The sequence below is a fragment of the Hemitrygon akajei genome, chromosome 5, assembly GCF_048418815.1.
Source record: "Hemitrygon akajei chromosome 5, sHemAka1.3, whole genome shotgun sequence".
In the NCBI taxonomy this organism is placed as follows: domain Eukaryota; kingdom Metazoa; phylum Chordata; class Chondrichthyes; order Myliobatiformes; family Dasyatidae; genus Hemitrygon; species Hemitrygon akajei.
Genome location: NC_133128.1, coordinates 82,898,740 through 82,923,920, shown reverse-complemented (window position 1 = coordinate 82,923,920; position 25,181 = coordinate 82,898,740). Strand labels below are relative to the sequence as shown.

General features: G+C 39.6%; 1 protein-coding gene across 2 annotated transcripts in view; it reads right to left on the bottom strand.

The window, feature by feature from the left end:
• LOC140727922 (integrator complex subunit 6-like) overlaps positions 1-25,181 on the bottom strand; it is a 128,615-nt gene that overhangs the window by 56,192 nt on the left and 47,242 nt on the right. For both annotated transcript variants that reach the window (XR_012098966.1, XM_073045903.1), the window contains exons 5-7: positions 16,865-17,048; positions 10,324-10,452; positions 5,711-5,874 (exon numbers count right to left, since the gene is read on the bottom strand). Coding sequence is in view for 1 of the 2 variants with exons in the window: in XM_073045903.1 (XP_072902004.1) it covers positions 5,711-5,874; positions 10,324-10,452; positions 16,865-17,048 (477 nt within the window). In the remaining variant the exon portion in view is untranslated. The remainder of the gene's footprint in view (positions 1-5,710; positions 5,875-10,323; positions 10,453-16,864; positions 17,049-25,181) is intronic.

Below are 25,181 nucleotides of genomic sequence, written 5' to 3'. Positions count from 1 at the left end.
ACTTCTTTGCCCATTCTCCCAATCTATCCAAGTCATTCTGCAGACTCCCTGCCCCTCCATCTACCTTTGCATCATCCACAAACTTGGTCACAGAGCCATGAATTCTGTCATTTAGATAATTAACATACAAAATGAGAAGTAGTGGACACAACACCGATCCCTGCAGAACACTAGTCACTGACAGCCAACCAGAAAAGACCCCTTTTATTCCCACTCTGCCTTCTGCCAGTCAACCAAGCTTCTATCCAAGCTAGCACCTTCCCTAAACTTTGGGCTCTTACATTGTTTAGCAGCCTCATATGTGGCAAATTGTCAAAGACCTTCTGAAATTCCAAGTAAACAACATCTACTGATTCTTTGTCTGCAGTGCCTGTTAATCTTCAATGAATTCCATTTTTTTTAATATAAAAGTCAAGCATGATTTATCCTGAAAACCATCTTGACTTCCATCTATCATATCATATGCCTCCAAATATCCTGAAACCTTTTCCTTAATAAACTCCAACACCTTCCCACGTCAGGCTAACTAGTCTATAATTTTCTGTATTTTGCCTCCCTCCTGAGAGTAGAATGATATTTCCAATCTTCCAGTCCTCCAAAACCACTTCAGAATCCAGTGACTCTTGAAAGATCTCTGAAAAAATGCCTCCATAATCTCAACAGCTTCCTCTCTCAGAACACTGATGTGTAGTCCATCTGGTCCAGGTGACCTACCTACCTTTAGACCTTTCAGCTTAACAAGCATCTTCTCCTTAGTCATAGCAATTATTCTCACTTCTACCCCCAACACTCTGAATTTCTGGCATAAGACACGAGAAGAATTGGGCCATTTGGCCCATCGGGTCTGCTCACCAATCAATCATGGCTGATCCCTTTTCCCCTCCTCAGCCCCACTCCCTGGCCTTCTCCCCATAACCTTCAATACTGTGGCCAATCAAGAACCTTTCAATTTCCATCTTAAATACACCCAATGACTTGGCATCCACAACTGCCTGTGGAAACAAATTCCACAACTTAGTACAGGCCCAGAACTAATAAACATTCCCACAATCATCTTTGTGAACCTCGTCTAATCCTCTCCAATGCCAACACATCTTTTCTTGGATAAGGAACCCAAAACTGTTGACAGTATTCAAGGTGAGGCCTCACCAGTGCCTTTCAAGCCTCAGCTTCATATCCCTGCTCCTGTATTCTAGACCTCTTGAAATGAATAGTAACACTGCACTTGCCTTCCTCACCACTGACTCAACTTACAAGTTAACCTTTTGGGTGCTCTACACAAGGACTCACTGGTCCCTTTCCATCACAGATTTTTGGATTTTCTCTCTATTTAGAAAATAGTCTGCACATTTATTTCCTCTACCAAAGTGCATGACCATGCATTTTCCAACACTATTTCATTTGTCACTTTCTTGCCTATCCTCCTAATCTGGCTAAGCCCTTCTGCATACTACCCGTTTCCTCAACACTACCTGCCTTTCCACTAAATCTTCATATCATCTGCGAACTTGGCAACAAAGGCATCTATTCCATCATCTAAATCATTGGTATACAGCATAAAAAGCAGTCCCAACGCTGTCCACTGTGGAACACCACTAGTCAGCCAACCAGAAAAGGATTCTTACACTTCCAGTCGCTGCCTCCTACCGATCAGCCAATGCTCAAGCCATGCAAGTAACTTTCCTGTAATACCATGGGCACTTAACTTGGTACGCAGCCTCATATGTAGCACCTTATCAAAAGCCCACTGAAAAGCCTTATCCACTGCATCCTCTATCTATTGTACTTATAGTCTCCTCAAAGAATTTCAACAGTTCGTCAGTAAGATTTTCCCTTAAGGAAACCATACTGACTTTGTCCTACCCTGTCCTGTGTCACCAAGTACTCCATAACCTCGTACTTAACAAGTGACTCCAACATCTTCCCAAACACTGAGGTCAGACTAACTGGCCTATAATTTCCTTTTTGCTGCCTTCCTCCTTTCTTAAAGAGCAGAGTGACATTTGCAATATTCCAGGCCTCCAGAACCATAACCAGAGTCCAATGATTCTTGAAAGATCATTAGTAATGCCTCTACAATCTCTACCACTACCTTTTTCAGAACCCAAGGGTGCAGTTCATCTGGTCCGGTTGACATATGCACCTTTAGATCTTTCTCTTCCCTCACAAACTTCAACACCCAGCACGCTACTAGTGTCTTCCACTGTGAAGACTGATGCAAAATACTCATTTAAGTTCATCTGCCCTCTCCTTGTCCCCTGATATTATTTCTTCAGTCTTATTTTCTAGCAGTCCTATATCTGTTCACATCTATCTTTTTCATCTACTTGAAAAAGCTTTTTCTATCCACCTTGATATTGTTTGCTAGTTAGCCTTCATATTTCATCTTCTCCCTCCTAATTATTCGTTTAGTTGCTTTTTTGTAAGTTTTCAAAAGCTTCCCAATCCTCTATTTTCCCACTAATTTCTACTTTGTTGTATGCCCACTTTTGCTTTTATGTTAGCTTTAACATCCCTTGTCAGCCACAGTTGTACTATTATACATAGGGGACATAGGGTCAGGAGAAGTAGAGTCTGTGTAGATAGAACTGAGGAACAGTAAGGGCAAAAGGACCCAAATGGGTGTTGTCTACAGGCCACCAAACAGTAGCATGGATATTGGGTGCAAGTTGAATAGGGAGTTAACATTGGCATGTGGCAAAGGTAATGTCGCAGTAGTTATGGGGGATTTCAACATGCAGATGAACTGGGAGAATCAGGTTGGTGCTGGACCACAGGATAGGGAGTTTGTAGAGTGCCTACGGGATGCGTTCTTGGAACAGCTTGTACGAGAGCTGACCAGGGACAAGACTATTCTGGATTTAGTGTTATGTAATGAACAGGATTTGATAAGCGATCTCACAGTAAAGGAGCCATTAGGAGGTAGTGATCACAATATGATAAGCTTTTATCTGCAATTTGAGAAGGATAAGGGCAGCTCGGAGGTGTCAGTGTGGCAGATGAACAGGGGAAACTATGGAGCCATGAGGGAGGAGCTGGCCAAAGTTGACTGGATGGATAGCCTAGCAGAAAAGACAGTGGAACAGCAATGGCAGGTATTCTTGGGAATAATGCACAAGGTGCAAAATCAGTTCATCCCCCAGAGAAGGAAGGATTCAAAGGGGGGAAAGGGGCCACAGTGGTTGACAAAGGAAGTCAGAGATTGCATAGCATTAAAAAAAAGGAAATATGACAGAGCTAAGGTGAGTGGGAGGACAGATGATTGGGAACTGTTTAAGGAACAACAGAACTTAACTAAAAAGACAATACGGGGAGAAAAAAATGAGGTACGAACGCAAGCTAGCCAGGAATATAAAGGAAGATAGCAAAAGCTTTTTTTTTTGGTATGTGAAGAGAAAGAAGATAGTTAAGAACAACGTTGGGCCCTTGAAGAATGAATTGGGTGAAATTGTTATGGGAAACAGAAATGGCAGAAGAATTTAATGAGTACTTTAGATCTGTTTTCACTAAGGAAGACACAAGCAATCTCCCAGATGTATGGATGGGCCAAGGACATAGGGTAACAGAGGAAATGAAACAGATTGACATTAGGAAGGAAACGGTGTTGTGAAGACTGATGGGACTGAAGGCTGACAAATCCCCAGGTCCAGATGGTCTGCATCCTAGGGTACTAAAGGAGGTGGCCCTGGAAATTGCGGATGCATTGGTAATCATTTTCCAATGTTCCTTAGATTCAGGATCAGTCCCTGAGGATTGGAGAATGGCTAATGTTATCCCACTTTTTAAGAAAGGAGGGAGGGAGAAAACAGAGAACTATCGACCTGTCAGCCTGACATCGGTGGTGGGGAAGATGCTAGAGTCCATTATTAAGGATGAAATAGTGGCATATCTAGATAGCAGTGATAGGATTGGGCCGAGCCAGCATGGATTTACCAAGGGTAAATCATGCTTGACTAATCTGTTGGGAGTTTTTCGAGGATGTAACCAGGAAGTTAGACGGGGGAGATCCAGTGAATGTAGTGTACCTCGATTTTCAGAAGGCATTTGATAAGGTCCCACATAACAGATTGGTGGGTAAAATCAAAGCTCAGGGCATCGGGGGGAAGGCATTGACATGGATAGAAAACTGGTTGGCAGATAGAAAGCAAAGGGTAGCGGTGAATGGGTGTTTCTCTGAATGGCAGGTGGTGACTAGTGGGGGGCCACAGGGTTCGGTATTGGGACCACAGCTGTTTATCATTTACGTTAACGATTTGGATGAAGGCATGGAAAATAACATCAGCAAATTTGCTGATGATACTAAGCTGGGTGGCAGTGTGACATGTGATGAGGATGTTAGGAGAATTCAGGGTGACTTGGATAGGCTGGGTGAGTGGACAGATGGCGTTTAATGTGAATAAGTGTGAGGTTATCCACTTTGGGAGTAAGAACAGGAAGGCAGATTATTATCTGAATGGTGTAGAGTTAGGTAAGGGAGAAATACAAAGAGATCTTGGAGTCCTTGTTCATCAGTCACTGAAGGTGAAAGAGCAAGTGCAGCAGGCAGTGAAGAAGGCTAATGGAATGTTGGCCTTTATTACAAAGGGAATTGAGTACAAGAGCAAGGAAATCCTCTTGCATTTGTACAGAGCCCTGGTGAGACCACACCTGGAGTACTGTGTACAGTTTTGGTCTCCAGGGTTAAGGAAGGACATCCTGGCTATAGAGGAAGTGCAGCACAGATGCACGAGGTTAATTCCTGGGATGTCTGGACTGTCTTACGCAGAGAGGTTAGAGAGACTGGGCTTGTACACACTGGAATTAAGGAGATTGAGAGGGGATCTGATTGAAACATATAAGATTACTAAGGGATTGGAGAAGATAGAGGCAGGAAATATGTTCCAGATGCTGGGAGAGTCCAGTACCAGAGGGCATGGTTTGAGAATAAGGGGTAGGTCATTTAGGACAGAGTTAAGGAAAAACTTCTTCTCCCAGAGAGTTGTGGGGGTCTGGAATGCACTGCCTCGGAAGGTAGTGGAGGCCAATTCTCTAGATGCTTTCAAGAAGGAGCTAGATAGGTATCTTATGGATAGGGGAATCAAGGGATATGGGGACAAGGCAGGAACTGGGTATTGATAGGAATTGATCAGCCATGATCTCAAAATGGCGGTGCAGGCTCGAAGGGCCGAATGGTCTACTTCTGCACCTATTGTCTATTGTCTATTATTTCTTTGTTTTTGGAATACATCTATCCCGCACCTTCCTCATTTTTCCCCCCAGAAACTCAAGCCACTGCTGCTCTGCAGTCATCACTGCCAGCATCTCCTTCCACTTTGGCCAACTCCCCTCTCATACCACTGCAATTTCCTTTACTCTACTGAAATACTGCTATGTCAGACTTTCTCCCTATCAAATTTTAAGTTGAACTCAATCTGGCACGCTGCTGATGTCTTCCACAGTGAAGACTAATGCAAAATACTTAACAGTTCATCTGCCATTTCTTTGTCCCCCATTACTACCTCTCCAACATCATTTCCCAACAGTCCAATGTCCGCTCTTTCCTCTTTATATCTGAAAAAGAAATCTTTTGGTGTGCTCTTTTATATTATTGGCTAGCTTATCTTCTGTTGGTTTTTAAAATCTTTCTAATCCTCCACCTTCCCACCATTTTTGCTATATCATATGCCTTAAGAGATACAAAATGTATTAAATGCACACAACCGCGACTTACTAGGGTTGGAGAGTTTTGGTCTGGCCAAAAGGATTCAGGGATTGGCCAATGTCCAACTGGAACACCAGTTTTGTGGTTGGGACGTACATAAATGAGTTTGTGACAACTGTGCCAGAGTTGTGGTCCAAGCAGAGGGGTAGATTTAAGGGCATCAGGAGCACCATCTAGAACAGATAAACAGCATTCATGTGATGAACCACCATATTTACCATTAGTTGTTTCAAAACACTACAATACCTTGCACAAAGAACTGCACATCTTCCGTTCACTATATCTAACGATTGCAATCACAAGGGAGGTCAGCCGAACAAGAGGCTCAAATTCTTTTGGGTAGCCTTTCAATTGTAGGATCTTTGTTTCAAATGTTACTCTTGATTTAGTGAAACAAAGTTTCCCACTGGTTATTTGAATTTATGGGCATGGTCTTGTAGTACAGAGCTGTCTTACTTTCATGTAGTGAGAAATAGCTACGTTTTCACATCCTAGTCCCAAGGATGTCTGAAATGGATAAAATGTGCTTTAAAATGCAAAGACCTATTATCCATAACAATAGGCTAAATGAGCACAAAATTATTACAAGTTGTAGCGACAGTACTGGGCACATCCTTAATGATAAATTCACATTTATCCACCCATACTCAACCAAGGAACAACTAAAATAAAGGCATCTTGAGAGTCTTTGGTTGGCTGTTGCCTTTTGTGCATTATCAAAAAGATTTAGAACAGCAAAGATAAACATTCAGAGAATATTACTATTCCTATTGAAGGAAGACTAACATTGAACAACTTTTCTACTCATAGACCTTTCCAAAACTTTTTTTCAAAAATATTTGACAGGATTCTGATCACTAAATTTGAAACAAGCAACTCCACAAAGCAAAACTAGCTTACAGCCTAAAACATTTTCATCATTCTTCAAGATTAAAATAATCCTTTCTAATGATAAATAAGAATAAAATTAAAACATGGCAAGCAAAGAAAGAGTGTATGCAAGATGGCTGAATGAAAATATTTTTAAAATCCACCTCTTACTGGAATGTTGGTAGAAGGCTGTTGAAATAAAAAAAATTTTTAAGTTACTCCTCTCCACCCAAATGTTAGCAGGATTGAGGTTACACAGATCAATATTTTGATGATACGTGTAAATAGTCTGGATTTCAGGTCATCGTGAATCTTGTAGTAATTAACTAAAACCACATCAGCAAAGAGTCAAAGATAGCAAGATTTTAATAACTGCAAATGTTTAATGTGATTATACTGGACTTTCAGAAATATTCAAAATGTTCAGACTAAGCAGACAGCTTTCATTCAGCAAGTATAAAATGAAACAGCTGTGATTAGGACAGTTTAGAACTTCAATGCTTTCTCGCAGTTGTACTTACGAAAAACAGATTGAAGTTGGCCAAATGAAACAGCACTGTTAATTTACCTTATTGTCATGTTCATCTCACTGCACTTCAATGCTCCATGAACATGCCACAATTCCCTGATGTTGCAACCAAATATGAAATCAAAGATTTCTTTCTCAACAAATCTGATTCAACACGCTCACAAGAACCTATCTGATACATTTATAATGTTCCATAATATGTCACCTCCTATGTCTCGTCCTTCTCACACTTTCTTTGTGCAAAGACCTTTAAACTCCTTTTGTTTTTATATATCAATGAGTCTTGGACAAATGCTCAACCCAAAAGCCAAGCAGCAAATCACATTTGTTGTTTACAACTCCACATTCTGGCTCTGCTAAGAGGTTAGACACTTAAGAAGCCTCTTCACATTCTTCCAATGTAGCCTTCATTAGTCTAACTCGTTTAAGCTTTGGATAAACTAGCATCCTCAGAATACATCCTCTGATGGGATGGGAGAGGTGTTATTATACTGCAATAAGCCTTTATTATGCCACACAATAAACAACAAATTCACTAGACCAGTGTGAAAACAATTGACTCCTGTATTGCGACTGTTGAGGTAACAAGCATCTCCACTTCAAAAATCACTACTCAAATATGAGATCTGAAATTGACGTGGGAAACAAACTGCAGAACATTTTTTCCATCTATTTTTAGTCTCTCAATGCTATGGAGTAATAAAGTTTGGATATGAAGTTACAGCATTAATTGAGTTGGCAGTCACGACAAAGTTCCTCCTTTGTCGTACTCTTTCCAGCCTGAGGATATGTGAACAGATATCTAAGAGTGCACTGCTGCCATGGTCTTCATCTACAAGGTACTTTCTCTAATGCATTGTAATATGGAGAGTTACAGTAGTCATAGCTAGCCCTTGGTATTTTCCAATTCCTCCCACTTCCAACCAAGTCATTGTGCACCCTTTACACCCCAAATTCCATTGATACCATCTTTCTCCCATGAACCCTGATTCTCAAACCCCATCCCTTTTCTTGATAACCCAGTTCTCAAAACCTGTTTGCTGCCTTGAGGCAAATTAGGGTGGATAAGTCCCCAGGGCCTGACAAGGTGTCTCCTCGCACCTTGTGGGAGGTGAGTGCAGAAATTGCAGGAGCCCTGGCAGAGATATTTACAATGTCCTTAGCCACAGGTGAGGTGCTTAAGCACTGGAGGACAGCTAATGTTGCTCCACTGTTAAAGAAAGGCTCTAAGAATAAACTGGGAAATTACAGAGGCAGATGAATCTGATGTAAGTAGTGGGCAAATTGTTGGAATGTGTTCTAGGGACAAGATATACAAGTATTTCAATAGACAGGCATGATTAGGGATAGTCAACATGTCCTTTTGTGTGGTAAGTTATATCTAACCAATCTTTTTTCAAGGAAGTTACCAGGAAAATTGATGAAGGAAAGGCAGCGGGCTTCATCTACATGAACTTTAGCAAAGTGTTTGACCAAGTCCTGTATTGGACTGGAGGCCTGTGACTAGTGGTGTGCTGCAGGGATCAATGCAGAGTATGTGTTGTTTGTTATCTACATTAGTGATCTGAATGATGACGTGCCAATCTGGATCATCAAAATTGAGGACGACACCAAGACTGGAGGCATTGTGGACAGAGAGGAAGGCTATCAAAGCTTGCAGTGGGATCTGGACCAGTTGGAAAAATGGCACATGGTTTTTAATGCAGACAACTGAGGTATTGCACTTTGGGAGAATAAATCAGAGTAGTACTAAGGAAAGTACTAAGCACGAAAGAATGTGGTAGAACAACGGGATCTGGGAATACAGATGTACAATTCCATGATAGAGGAGTCATAGGGTTGTATAGAGAGTTTTTGACACATTGGCCTCCATAAATCAACATTTTACGTAGAAGTGTTGGAATGTTCTTTTGAAATTGTACAAGATGTTGGTGAGGCCTAATTTGGAGTACTGGGTGCAGTTCTGGTCAACTACCTACATGGAAGATGTCAATAAGATTGAAAGAGTACACAGAAGATTGAATAAGATGGGGCTTTATTCTCTGGAGCATATGAAAATGAGGAGATTTTTAAATAGAGGTGTACAAAATTACGAGGGGTATAGATCAGCTAAACGCAAGCAGGCTTTTTCCATTGAAGTTGAGTGAGACTAGAAGTAGAGGTCAAAGGCTAAGGGTAAAACATGAAATACTGAAATGCAAACCTCAGGGGGAACTTCATTCAGAGGGTGGTGCAAATGTAGACTGAGCTACCAATGGAAGTGGTGGATGCAGGTTTGCTTGCAACATTTAAGAAAATTTTGGTTAAGTATATAGATGGGAAGGGTATGGAGGGCTATGCTTCACATGTAGGGCAATTGGACTGGGCAGAATTACAGTTCAGCAAAGACTAGAAAGGTCAAAGGGCCTGTTTCTGTGCTTTAGTGGTCCATAACTCTAATCTACATGCCTGGCCCATCTCCCAAACAGCCTCTCCTGAGTCTAATGTTGGCCTCAGCTGTTAAATCACCAAGTGCAACTATTAACACTTGTCACCCATGATGAAATATTTTAATATGGGAGTAAAGCATCCCAGAGGACAACACTTCAGCTTGTAAAACTGTATTCAATGGGAAAAGAGGACTTCTGCTACAGGGAATTCTAATACAGATAGTCCTCCAGGCATGCAACTCTTCTGTAATGTAAGGGTCACCTGCACACTATACCACTGGCCAAGCAGTCAGAACCTAGTCAAACTTTAAAAAAAAATTACTGTGCACTGCCAAGGCTTTTTATTGGCATAAAATTTAATAGGATAGATAAATAGAACTTATGTCCAAGTACATAACAAGGACATAAACAAAATTAGAGTGAGATAAAAGAAGATTCTTAACACCTGTGATCATTGAAATCTGGAACACTATTACTAAGCTTCCCTCCACCAAGGTTATGATTTTAGAATCAAGAAGAACAGATTCTTTGAGAAGCATTTCAAGGATTGTAGTACTAAAGCAAGAAAATGGGGTTTCATATACAAAATCAGACATGATAGTGGAAAAAAAGAACATGCACAACCTGACTGGCCATTTATTTCTTTGTTTCATTATAACCACTCCTCTTTGATTGGCACTCTCACCACAAAAAAAAATCACTAATCACAGATCATTGATCAAACTCTAATGTAGAAGTCATGGGAATTAGATAATTTAGTTTTGGTCATCAATGCCTGCAAAATCCCAACTGACCTTCGCCAATAGGTGGTGGATCTGGACCAGTTTTTTCAAAGTGCAGCACCACTCCACTTTGCACTTTCTGCACAAGTGACTCCAGACACTGAAGCAGCATTCGCTGTGTGCACACACAGTATGAACGACCTGGATCATTCACAGAAAGAAGTGCAATGTTAGCTATATTTGGCAACATTTTTAATAGGACAATAAAAATAGTATAGAAATCTTTGCAAGCATATTGTTCATATTAAATTTAGCCAAAATAAAATTCTAACATATCCAATGCGTCAAAACACCAGAAAAAGTTGAAAGTTAAGATGCCTGTCAAAAACATTACAAGTTCCTTTTTTCAGCTGAGTGGGGTGGAATAAAGGATCAATTCTCTGACAAGTTACTGCAAGTAACAGAACATGTAACTGGGGTACAAAAGAAGTAAATGGGAAACAAGAGATTAACAGTAAAATTCCTGCCTTTTACTCAACATGGCCTCCTACTGTACACGTGCAGATCACATCCATATTGGAATACAAAACACTGACTAACATTGGAGGAACCAGCTGTACAATGATAGTTACCTGTGTTATACACACAGGAAATGTGTTCATGCATCTTCACAGAAAAGCTGTAATCAAAAGTCATCAGCCTGAAATGTTAATCATCTCTCTATGCATGCTGGCTGGCCTGCTGAACATATCCAGAAGTTCATTTACACTTCACAACACCTGAAAATTAACACCTTGAGAACCAATATATTCACTTTGGTTGGTCAATCAATCTGAAAATCAACAACTACACGAATTTTAGACTATGATACAAGCCAGGTTTTTGGAACTCAACAAGGTACTTGTGTAACAAGAAAATAACTAGTCCCAATGAAGTGTCTCAACCCAAAATATCAACTCTTCATTTCCCTCTACAGATTCTGCCTGATCCACTGAGTCCCTCCAGTGGTTTGCTTGCTCCAGAGTCTCCAAGTCAGCAGAATATTCATTACAGGATAGGAACAAGTTATATAAGCTTAAGTTCAGAACAACCCAACGTGCAGCAAGAGACTTGAATACCTGGAAATACCTCTGACCTAATGTCTGATGGGTCAGACAAGCAAGGGGAATACCTTGTTCTGAGTAAGTTTAAATGACTGCAAGATGGAGATAGTATCTCAGACAACTACAGGCAACAAACGTAACGGGGTGGGAGGAGAGTGGGTTTCTAGAAATATATCTTTTTACCAGAAAATTGATTTTCCTTAATCTGAAGCCCTGCATCATCTGTCTACGTGCCAAGAAACAGGTTAGAAAAAAAAGTGATGATTTACTTTGTTTTCCACAAAAATTCTAAATGCAAGCTTTATTCTGCATCTCAAATTTTTGAGTACCCTAGGGCAAATTTCTTTAACCTGAACACCTGTACCACACTGTGTGGGGAGGGGGAATGGCAGGGGAGTGGCCTGTAGTAACAAATCAACTGCCCTTCACATGATAGATTTGCACCTTGAACAAGCATTTTTAGACCAATCATACAGGTCAATAGACCAAATGCTATGTTTTTTCAATAAAAGCCTACCTCATGTACAATTTAAAGTGGTCATATAACCGCAGTGTGCTAGGATAATCAATGTTACCTTCTGTATAACCTCAAGCCAAAAATCAAACTTAACAGATCAGCTAAGTCTTAATTTTAATAAGAACTGTTCAAATAACTATTACATGCATTTGTAATGTATTCTCCAGCTCATTGAAGGTAAATAGGCTTGTCAATATTGAAATTCACGTAGATTGAATCTGGTATCACATAGGGGGATTTAAATTTAATTAAATCACTCTGGAATAAGTGACAACAAAACTCAGATTATTGTTGAAAAAACATCAATTTCATGAATGTTGTTTTGGTAAAGAGATCTGCTGACAGTATGATGCAAGTGGCACCATACCCACAGAAACACAGCTCACACTTCTGAATGGCTTGGATCAAGTTTCTCAAATTCACCAACAAGCCACCTCTCTTTGTGACAAAATCTTCATGGATTTCAGTGTTTTGAAAGACCAGCGTGTTTTCTCATTTAAGGATAGTCAATGTGCTGGCCCTGCCAACAACATGAACACCACATGTATAAATTAAACTTTTCCACAAGCATACTGTCATACTGACCGGAAATTTAAAGTGCTTCAAAACAATAACAGACTTATCCTCATCTGGTCATTTAGAGCTTCAGTTAGAATGCTTGATTTGATCACCATAATAGGTTCCATGCTAAGACTAGGTGATATAACTAGAAAACATTTCCTGAAGGAATTTTATCAAAAAGGCATGTGTAATTGAGTGAAAGGATACACATAAGCACAGTTAAGAGTAAAGTAACAAGAAATTAGTAAAATCAAAGCAGGAGGCTGAAATACTAAACGGTGACTCCTTTGCCTACATCTTCAGAAACAGCTCTATTTCCATCTTTAATATCCTTATTTTCCCCTTTCAGGGTTCTTTTGAAGACCCTGACCTGGAGTTAAACGCTGACTTCAGTTCTTTGCGAGAATGAATGGGACCTGCTCTCGGGGTTCCATAACTGGCCTTTGTTCAGCATGCCAAGGGTTCAGCATGCCAGACTCTCAGGCTCAAATTCGGAAATCTAAGATCTTGGGGTTCTGGAGACAGGCAGATTGAGGGTCAGTGTCACAGCAGGAGACCCATGCGTCGTCAGGGGAGTCAGGATATCTGCTGTGGGCCCAAAAACCCGAGATCTTATCGATCTTCGGGCACAGAGCTCGGAAAAAGCAACGTAACAGACTTCTAACATCATAAGCCAGTGAGCTGTTTGTTATGTCTCCCCACTCACTGGTGAAAAGCGGAGACACCTTTTTCTTCCTTATTAGGGAAAGGGAGAGAAACTGCGGTATGTCGTACGCCCGATGAAACGCAAAGTCTTTGGGGTAACTGCAAATCTGTGTCTTGGCTATTGCTTTGCTCGGTGGTGGTACCGATGCTTGCTTTTTATTGCCGATGGGGGTGGGGAGAGAGCAGGGGAATTGTTGCTTGCTGCTGCTTACACACGGGATGGAGGGGAGCTGGGGGGACTTTGGGGTTCTAACGTTTATCTGTCGTTCATTCTTTGGGGGCACTTCTGTGTTTTCATGGATGTTTGCAAAGGAAAAGCATTTCAGAATGTATATTGTATGTATTTCTCTGATATTAAATTGGACCTTTGAACCTTAAAGACTTAAGAAACTTGGACAGGCACATGGATAGCAGAAAAAAAAATGGAGGGTTATACAGGAAGTAGGTGTTAGATTGATCTTCGAGTACGTTAAAAGGTCAGCACATCATGGGTCAAAGGGTCTAGTTTTATATACATACATACATATATATATACACACACACACACATATACATATATATACACACACACACACATATATATACACACACACACATATATATACACATATATATACATATATATATACATATATATACACACATATATATACACACACATATATATACATATATATATACATATATATATACATATATATATACACACACATATATATACACACACACACATATATATACATATATATATACACACACATATATATACATACATATATACATACATATATACATATATACATACATATATACATACATATATACATACATATATACATACATATATACATACATATATACATACATACATATATACATACATACATATATACATACATACATATATACATACATACATATATACATACATACATATATACATACATACATATATACATACATACATATATATATACATACATATATATATACATATTTCTCCATCACATTTCCTCCCCACCACCACCTCTGCAAATTAAAGACAGCTCATTTTGTCTCCTAGTTCAAATCTAAATCAGAAATTCCATTTCTCTCTACTGATGTCATCTGACTTGCAGTGTTTCCAATATTTTATGCTGATAATTTATTTAGTGATACAGCATGGAGTAGGCCTTTCTGGCCCTTCGAGCCATGCCACCCCACCACCCCAATTAACCACAACTTAATCATGGGGCAACATACAATGACTAATTAACTTATCAATGACTTTTGAAGAGGTAATTAATAAATATTCTCTCGCTCATACACATTTTTTGCAATATTTTCAGGTTAGACATTTTTTTACAACAATATTTACCGAAGTTTCCATACTTACAAGAATCTGATTTGTTGAATACCATTTTGAAATTGAATCCCTTAGTGAAAGATTCCATTAGCAGAATTTATAATTTACTCTCGTTACAAAAAGAGAACTTATCACTAAAGATTAAACAAGATTGGGAGAGAGAACTTAATATGACCTTTGTGAATGAAGATTGGGTTCAAATTTTGAAAAATGTAAATTATTCTTCTATATGTGCCAATCACTGTCTAATTCAATTTAAAATTGTCCATCGTTATTATTTAACAAAGGAGAGACTATCTAAAATATTTGCTGGTGTAGATAATTATTGTGATAGATGTAAAACTGAAGTAGCCACTTTGTCACACATGTTCTGGTCATGTTCTTCATTAAAACTGTTTTGGAAATCTTTATTTTTTATCATCTCTAAAGCTTTGAAAATTAATTTACAAATAGATTAACTGTTCTATTTGGAATAGTTCCACATCATATTCAGGGTATTTCATCTTCAGATCAACATGTCATTGCATTTGTTACATTGTTGGCAAGAAGGGCTATTTTATTAAAATGGAAAGATATCTCTTCCCTTACATTAATTGAATGGTTTTCTCAAGTAATGTTATGTCTCATCTTGGAAAAAATTAGTAGAATTTTTGAAACTCAATTTGATTTTGAAAGAAGATGGGGTTCTTCTTCTTCTTAAATTACCATTTAATTTGAATTATTCTATATGGTTTCCTTCCAATTTTATTATCTTTTTTTAAAAAAAAATGTGAACTGGTGGTTGATGATTTTTTTCCTATATATCCAGATGATGGTTAAACGTATTGCTTCCAGGGGTTGATTCCTAATGGGTTTTTTTGTAGTTAATGGGTTTTTTTTTCTTAGTTAGATGGGGGGTTTTTCTATATATAATTTTTTTTCATTTTTATATATTATGATTAATTTTTTTCTTCAGCTCTATTAATTGTATACATATTAATTTGTTGAAATTTTGTATTATTTATAGTTGTAGAAGATTATGTATTAATAAAAAGATTTTAAAAATGAAATGAAACTTACCAAGCAAGTCTTTGGACTGTGGGAGGAAACCACTGCACCCAGGGAAAACACACGTATTCCATGGGAGTATGTACAGAGACCCCTTACAAAACAATGTCAGAATTGAACTGCATACTCTGGCGCCACAATAGAGCAGCAGTTAGCATGACACTATTACAGCTTGGTATGTTCCAAAGTTTTTTTTAAAAATTGTGACCCCAGTCTAGAACAGTAACACACCAAAGAGAAAGAAACCAGGGAGCGAACCCTGGTCTGGCCAAATATTAATAATCTTCCCATCGCAAAAACATCCTAAACCGTTAACTTACAATGAACTAACTTTGGATCTGATTTACTACTCTCCCTTGTGTTAGAAGGCTTTTTACTTTTTTTGTTCAGTTTGCTTTACAGGATTTCTCAAATGCCATTGCTTTAGAAAAATCCAATTAGACTACATAAACTTATCAACCTTTCAGATTTCTCAAACACTACCGTTCCTAAATGCATGCCAACAGTCACTAACTAATCTGTGACTTTCTAGCCACAGATTATGGTGTGTCTGAGAACGGACTTCAATAGTTTTCTCATAGTCGAGTTGATTGGCCTGTAATTACCTTACAAGCCTTCCTCCTCTTTTAAACAATATTACAACATTAACCAGCATCTGCAACTACTTCAGGAAATACAGAAAAAGATGTCAAAAGCCTCTATTTTTCTTTCCTTGTAATTTCTAATAGCCTAAAATGTACTATTCTTCACTCACTGTAATTAATTCACTTTCAAGAATTCTAATCTCCTTTCGTATTTCCCTCTTTACTTAGTTTATCCCATTCAATAATTCACACAACTCCAAATGCATCACTCCCCACTCCTTCGAAGACAAATAGTCATTCAGAAACTGACTCACATCATCCACCTCCACGTAAACACTACTCTCCTTGTCCACTTGTTCTTCATGAAAATTTAAACACATGAATTTCCTTTGATCTTACTTGCAGTTTTACCCACTGTCCTCCACTTTCTGTAATTAGCTGTGCCTACAATATTTGTTTAAAATTTCTGTAGAATCTCAAAACTAGTGATAGGTAAATTTATGTAAAGTGCTTTTAAATTGATCAGATTTTGTACTGCAACTTCTGCAATCTCCAACTCATGACTAACACCATGCCATACATGAACCAATATAAAAGTCACTGAAAAATATTTACAAAGTACATTAAGATTTGAGTAACAAAACAAAGATCCAGCAAATCTGTCATGATTAATTTTATTAAACAAAACTGATTTAAGGATTATTTTCAAGTGCAAGTTAGCCCACTGAAGTTAACTGAATGATGATCTCACCTCCTGTGACCTCACACATAGGTGTAATGGCAGATTCATCAGATGGCACACTACCCAATTGCTCTGCTTCAAGGGGCATCAATCCAGGAAGTCGCAAGACGAGAGCAAATAATCGCTGATCCCAACGAAATGGCTCCTTAGTTAATTCACTGCCTGGCAAGGGAGAATTGAGTGGTAGGTGGAGCTGGAATTGTGAAAAGAAACAGCTTAATTAGTGTGTTATTCATGCACAACCACAAACTTAATTGTATTCCCACATTTTCAATAATTCGTTGAAACAAAAAAGCCAACACTAACTCAATCACAGAGTGACAGATAAATGTATTTCGGCATCCAAGTTTTTTTTGGGGGGGGAAACGAAGCTGGATAGAGTTGGGAGGGAGGGTGGATTTATTTGCATCAGTAATTTTCCACTGATGAAATGTTACCTAGGATTTGAAAACAACCCCTTTTGGATTGTAGAAGATATGCAATGCAGATGCATACAATCATCCTGCCGTATTCATATTACAGGTGGCCCCCGTTTTTCAGACATTCGCTTAACGACAGGTCTCTGTTACAAAAGACCATCCTTACCTGTTTTTGCTAACCAAAGAGGATTTTCGCTTTTATGAGAAAGACACCCGCTGTATACGTGTGTTTACCCCAAGAAAGACTACCATGACTGTGAAGCCTTGTGCGGGCAGTCGTGCGCGCATGCGTGTACGTGCCGATTTTTTTTCTCCACATCGATTTTGGCTCACTATCTTCCCAATATTAATAAGTGAAACTACACCATACATACAATATTTCTATTTTATATAGGCTGTATATTTATCATATTATTCCTGCTTTTACTGTATGTTTGTGTTATTTTAGGTTTTGTGTTATTTGGTAGGTTATTTTTTGGGTCTGGGAACGCTCAAAAATTTTTCCCATATAAATTAATGGTAATTGCTTCTTTGCTTTACGATATTTCAGCTTACAAAGGGTTTCAGAGGAACGCTCTACTTTGGGATAGCGGGAGAAACCTGTACTGGGCTTTTAGCCTCTCCTCTATCTGTTGTAAAATATGGTTTTGCATAGCTATGTACATTTCACTGGCTCTCTGGGCCTTATTCTTGGAAAACTTCCAGAGAGGTGACTTGGTAGGGTGTACATGATAAGAGGCATAGTTCAAGTGGACAGCCGGGTACTGTTTCCCCACAGCAGAAACAGCTAATACAAAGGGGTAAACACCAAAACTTGGTGTTTAAACACCACTGCCTTGGTTCCTGTAGTACTCAAGGCAGTGACTCCATCTGAAATGGATGACTACAGACCAAATGCCCTCACATATCAAGTGATGAAACATAGAAAGCCTACAGCACAATACAGGTCCTTTGACTGACAAAGTTGTGCCGAACATGTCCCTAGCTTAGAAATTACAATAGCCCTCTATTTTTCTAAGCTCCATGTACTTATCTAAAAGGTCTCTTAAAAGACCCTATTGTATCCACCTCCACCACCGTTGCCGGCAGCCCATTCCACGCACTCACCATTCTGTGTGTAAAAAAAAACACTTACCCCTGACATCTCCTCTGTACCTACTCCCTAGCACCTTAAACCTATCCTCTTGTGGCAACCATTTTGGCCCTGGGAAAAAGCTTCTGACTATCCACACGATCAATGCCTCTCATTATCTGATACACCTCTGTCAGGTCACCTCTCATCCTCCATCACTCCAAGGAGAAAAGGCCAAGTTCACACAACCTATTCTCATAAGGCATGCTCCCCAATCCAGGAAACATCCTTGTAAATCTCCTCGGCACCCTTTCTATGGCTTCCACTTCCTTCCCTGAGTGAAGCGACCAGAACTAAGCACAGTACTCCAAGTGGGGTCTAACCAGGGTCCTATATAGCTGCAACATTACCTCTCGGCTCCTAAATTCAATTCCACAATTAATGAAGGCTAATACACCATTTGCCTTCTTAACCAGAGTCAACCCGAGCAGCTGCTTTGAGTGTCCTATGGACTTGGCCCCAAGATCCCTCTTACCATTAATATGATATTCTGCCATCATATTTGACTTACCAAAATGAAACACCTCACTTATTTGGGTTGAACTCTATCTGCCACTTTTCAGCCCAATTTCCCAATATCAATGTCCCGCTGTAACCTCTGACAGCCCTCCACACTATTCACAACACCTCCAACCTTTGTGTCATCAGCAAACTTACTAACCCATCCTTCCACTTCCTCATCTAGGTCATTTATAAAAATCACAAAGAGTAAGGGTCCCAGAACGGATCCCTGAGGCACAGCACTGGTCATCGACTTCCATGCAGAATATTACCCGTCTACAACCACTCTTTGCCTTCTGTGGGCAAGCCAGTTCTGGATCCACAAAGCAATGTCCCCTTGGATCCCATGCCTCCTTACTTTCTCAATAAGCCTTGCATGGGGTACCTTATCAAATGCCTTACTGAAATCCATATACAGTACATCTACTGCTCTTCCTTCATCAATGTGTTTAGTCACATCCTCAACAAATTCAATCAGGCTCGTAAGGCACGACCTGCCCCTGACAAAGCCATGCTGACTATTCCCAATCATATTATGCCTCTCCAAATATTCATAAATCCTGTCTCAGGATCTTCTCCATCAACTTATCAACCACTTAAGAAAGACTCACTGGTCTATAATTTCCTGGGCTATCTCTACTCCCTTTCTTGAATAAAGGAACAACATCCACAACCCTCCAATTCTCCAGAACCTCTCCCGTCCCCATTGATGATGCAAAGATCATTGCCAAAGGCTCAGCAATCTCCTCGCTCGCCTCCCACAGTAGCCTGGGGTACATCTCATCTGGTCCCGGCGAAGGTGCTGGAGAAGCTGGTCCTGACTTACCTCAGGCCGCAGGGTGATATCTTCATTGGACCCTCTACAGTTTGCCTGCCAACCCCATATGGGAGTGGATGGTGCCATCATCTACCTGTTTTACAGAGAGCTCACTCCCACCTAGATGATGTTGGTGGCATTGTGAAAAATCACATTTTGATTTCTCTAGTGCCTTCAATGCAATCCAGCCGCTTCTTCTGTGTGAGAAACTGCAAAGGATGGGTGTAGACAAATCCACTATCTCCTGGATTACTGACTACCTGACAGATAGACCCCAGCTTGTATGACTGGGTAGTTCTCTGTCTGAGATGGTGGTGAGTGGCACTGAAGCGCCACAAGGGACTGCCCTGTCTCCATTTCTCTTCACACTGTACACCTCAAAATCCAGTCTCCACAATTTTAACTCATTTTGGAAAAAAAATGGAATTCCAAGTAAAACAAAGACTGACTACTTCCTTTTTAAAAAGTTAAGCGGCTTCAACATGATAAATTCACATTTCCTATAAATTTTACTCAGCAGTACAGGTGTCCCCAGTTTTTCAAACATTCGTTTTACAACACCTCGCTGTTACAAAAGACCTACATTAGTTAACTATTTTCGCTAACAGAAAGTGTTTTCACTGTTACAAAACAAAGGCAGCGCGCACCCCGAGCAGCCAAGCTCCTCCCCCGGAACTGCATTCTAGCCGGCATTGCTTAAACACATGCCTGTGAGCATTAGTGATGAGTTCTAAGGCATCGGAAAAGCCTAAAAGAGCGAGTTAAGGGCATTACACTTAGCGTAAAACTAGACATAATTAAGCGTTTCAATTCTGGTGATCGAATTAAGGATATAGTGAATTTGGCTAAGGGTTTGTGGAAGTTGACGAAGATGATGTTGAAGAGGTTTTGGCATCCCATGACCAAAAACTGAAAGATGAACAGCTGATGAAGAGGAAAGGATAACAATTGAAGCCGAACACAGTAGCAAACTGCCCGAAAGTGAAGTCGTCCAGGAACTGAACGTGAAGCAATTGCGTGAGATTTTCACTGCGATTGACAACACTGCAATGATTGCAGAGAAGTATGACTTTAATTTTGAAAGGGTACATAGGTTTAGGGCATATTTGCAGGATGGTTTGAGTGCTTACAAAGAACTATATGAAAGAAAAATGCGCAAGGCTAAGCAGTCAAGCATACTGTTGTTTTTCAAGCCTTCCACATCAGCCACAGCAGACGACAAACATCGACCTTCAACATCAAGGCAAGCAGATACAGAAGGTGACCTGCCTGCCCTGATGGAAACAGATGACGATGAGATGACACCCCAGTCTCCTCTACCTCCCACTACCCCAACCTCTGACGACTCAGCCTAACACACCATCATCAGTGTGCTCACTGTCTTCCTGATTCTACACTGGACGTACATTACTTCTACTTCATATAGGCTGTGTATTTTTATGTTATTTGGTATGATTTCACAGCTTCATAGCTTAAAGATTACTGGAAAGAGTGCTTCTGCTGAGAGCAATTGCGCCGTGTGTTTTTGCCGTGAGTGCTGCCAAGAGCGCTTGCGCAGAGTCTTTCTGCCGAAAGCACTTGCATGAGATTTTCACTACGGTGGACAGTGCTGCAATAATTGCAGAAAAGTCTTCCAACTTTATATAGGCTGTGTATTTATCAGATCATTCTTGCTTTTACTATATGTTAGTTATTTTAGGTTTTATGTATTATTTTGGCATGATTTGGTAGGTTATTTTTTGGGTCTGCGAATGCGCACAAATTTTTCCAATATAAATAAATGGTAGTTGCTTCTTTACAACATTCGTGCTTATGAACTATTTCATAGGAACGCTCTACCTTTGAATAGTGGGGGAAACCTGTACTGATACACAGTCACGACAAAATTGATACAAGAATACTGTATTTATAAACCTAAACAAAATGTCTCGCTTCATATTTCAATGTTATAGCCTTCTTGCAGAAGGATTTCTGCATGGTACTTACAGAAGCATATAGTGCTGTAAGTGATTTTGGAACAACATTGCACAAACTGAAGGCATCTGAGAAAATTACAAGTGATATTTTTCTTTTTCTCTCATCTCCCACAGGTGAAGAAAATTGAGAAGCTACACATAGCTTGCCATCTTGACCAAATTTTTTTGCCATTTGCGGCAGAGGAAATACCTGCTAATATGGTCCATAATAGAAGTGCATTGCTGTTAAAGGGAGCAACTCTCACTTAGGGAAAAGAAACAATACAATAAACATTCTCAATCTGTAACTAAAGCCAAATTATCTGATCTGATTGTCAAATATGTTTTGCTATTTACTCTCAATACTTTGCAGAGGGAGAGATTCTTTCTCTGAAAAAAACTGATTTGTACTGATCTGCATCAATGGCAATTCAAGATTCAAAAAGTTTGTCATTCCAACCATACATCAGCTCTGCAAGGCAGAATGAGACAGCGTTGCTCAGGGGCAAGTGCAATCATAACATAACAAACGCAACAATAAATAGTAAACACAAACAATAAATAGTGAAAAAACAGCCACATGTCGGTAAAATCAAGTTATAAGTGTCCAGTCCAAATTAAAAGTGTCCAAAGCAGAGTCAGGTAGAGCAGCTATTTAGCAGTCTGACTGCAAATTACTTCACATTCTGCCCCACCCACCTGAACAAGCAGAAGGTTGCTGGTAAACTAAGAATGGCCAATTTCAGCAGTAGCCTGAACTATTCGGAAGGGCCAAAACTTGGTTGAAGGCAGGGAAGGCTAGCTGCATAAAGATGCAGTGTGAACCTTTCCAGCACTCTGACATGAATCAAATAGTACATGCAACCCACAAAACCTTGATCTATGGTAGAAAAAGCCAGTGGAGAGCCAAGAGCTTTGAAAATGTGTTGTGTAACTTCTGCAGCACTGGTATGTAAATCTCAAGAGCAAATAATCCTACAAAACAACACAGAAATAGATGGAGAGAAATACCCATTCTTTTACTTTAAAATGCTTTACTTCTTTATGAGTGCTTGATATAGGTAAACAGCAGAACACATGGAATAAAGTCTTAGAGAAAAAAAAATACAAGTTTCTAAGAGACCAGTTAATTATTGTTTAAAGGAAGTTGGAGTGAATCCACTGAAAAACCATTCTCTTCCTCCAATTACCAGTAAAGTGATTTAATGGCGGGCAGGAGATATGATTATGCACTATTCCACCGTGTTCACTGAAGGATATGTCTGTTGTCTAAAGTAAAAACTGAATTTTTGTAAGAGGGATTGCTCTTCATGCAACTTCCTTGTCAGCTCATCCCTCCCAGCACTTATGCTTGCAAACAGGCCAATGCTACACCTGCTACCACACCTCTTCCCTTACAACCTTTCAGGGTCCCAAACTTCTTCCAGGTGAGGGAAGGGGTTGTTTGAATCACCTATTGTATTCTGTGATCCTGGTATGGCCTCCTCAACATCGCCGAGACTTGATGTATGTTGGGGACACCACTTCGTCAACCATCTTTGCTCCATCTACCACAAAAGACAGGATTTCCCAGTGGCCACTCATTTAAATTTGACTTCTCATTCCCATTCCAACATGTTGGTCCATGGCCTCCTCTACTACCAAGATGAGTTCACACTCAAGTTGGAAGAGCAACACCTCATTCCGTCAGGGTAACGTCCACCCTGATGCCATGAACATGAATTTCTCCACCTTGTGGTAATTTCTCCTTCATTCCCTTCTCTATTTTTCCATTCCCCATCTGGTACCCCTATCACCCTTTTTCTCCTTAACTGCCAATCACCTCCCTCTGGTGCCTCTCCTCGTCCCCTCTGCCCCACCCCAAGGCCCACTCTCTTCTCATATCAGATTCCAACTTCAGCAATTTACCTCCTCGACCTATTACCTCATTGCTCATTTTCTCCCCTATCCCCCACTCACTTAACATCCCCTCACCTGGTGTCACCTATTGTACTCAAGCATGCACTCCTTCCCCCCCCCCCCCCCCCAACATCATTCTGGCTCGACCTCCTTCCTTTCCAGTACTGACAGTGTCTCAGCCCAAACTGTTTATTCCCCTTCATTGATGCTGCCTGACCTGCTGAGTTCATCCAGTACTGTTTGTGTTACTTGAGATTTCCAGTATCTGCAGTAACTCATTTATGGATATATAGCTTTTAAAGAGTTTAATGGTAGCATAAAACTGGATCTTAATTTGGATCAGTTTTTCATTCACCTTTTATAACCAAAATAATGTATCATAATTTGAAACCTAACGTCTAACACTTCTTCTCAAATTTATTTCTTTAAAAGAAACAAAAGGGGACATTGAAACATGGCTGACTGAATGCAGAGAGATGGAACAAAATTAAGTTTTTTTTTGAAACGCACATCCGGTGATGGTAACTATGATTCCAGTTGACTTATGACAAACAAATACAATTTCCCATGTTCTGGAAGGATCACCAATCTTGAGCATAGCTGCCACACAGTGTTTATGGTCTTCTCAACTGTACTAGATGTTTACACAGAATGGGTGATACAGTTGAGAGGGCTGATGTTACAAATGCATTAATTGATGGTTCACTGCCTTGCTAACCACTATTTCCTGACTTCTAAGTGCCATCCAATTGCAGCATCAAGCACACCACAACCCAAATTCCAGTATCAATCGTGGAAAAAAACATTTTCCCCAACTCCAAAAGCCATGGCCTCAGTTCCTAGTCACCCACCATCACTAAAACCAACAGATCGCCCCTCCATTTCTCGCCACTCTCAAGCATGGATTAACTATCCAATGGAATGCTGATATATTAGAAACTTTGAAAGGCAAAGCTCAACGATTAAAACTACTCAATCTGAGAAATACTAGATTAAAAAAAGGAGTTTCATTTTTTAACATCCCATATTTATGGTACTTGAAGGATTAAGAAAATGGCTAATTATGAGACAATAATGAGATGGGGATCAGATTGTTCAATATACACAAGTTGATACAGGAAAACATCTTAAATGCAAAAGCATTCTTGACGAAAAATGCCAACAACATTCCAATGCCTCATAGTTTGTGGTATCATGTCCTATTCCAATACCTTGATTAGCATTGTTAAATCACATTTTTGCTCTTTACACTATCTCTCAATTTGCAAGATGTGGTCCTCATTCTCACTTATACCTTCCTTTCAGCCTTGTTGTATGCAAGTATATATTCTTCACTACTTTTTAACCACCAACACCCAAACCAAGTGAAGCTTGCCCTTTAATAATTAGGAACTCCAAAACAAAATGTATCAGGTGTATTTAAAGTCTTAAGACAAAGATTTTTCAAAAACAGGTTTAAACAAATTGATACAAGTCATACAAAAAGAGACTGGAAAAGTTAATTAATTAGCACATTAGTTGAATTTATCTTAAATCACACTCAAGAAACAAGAACAACCCTATCTACCATAGGATGAAAGTCTATAAACCTAAACTGATATGT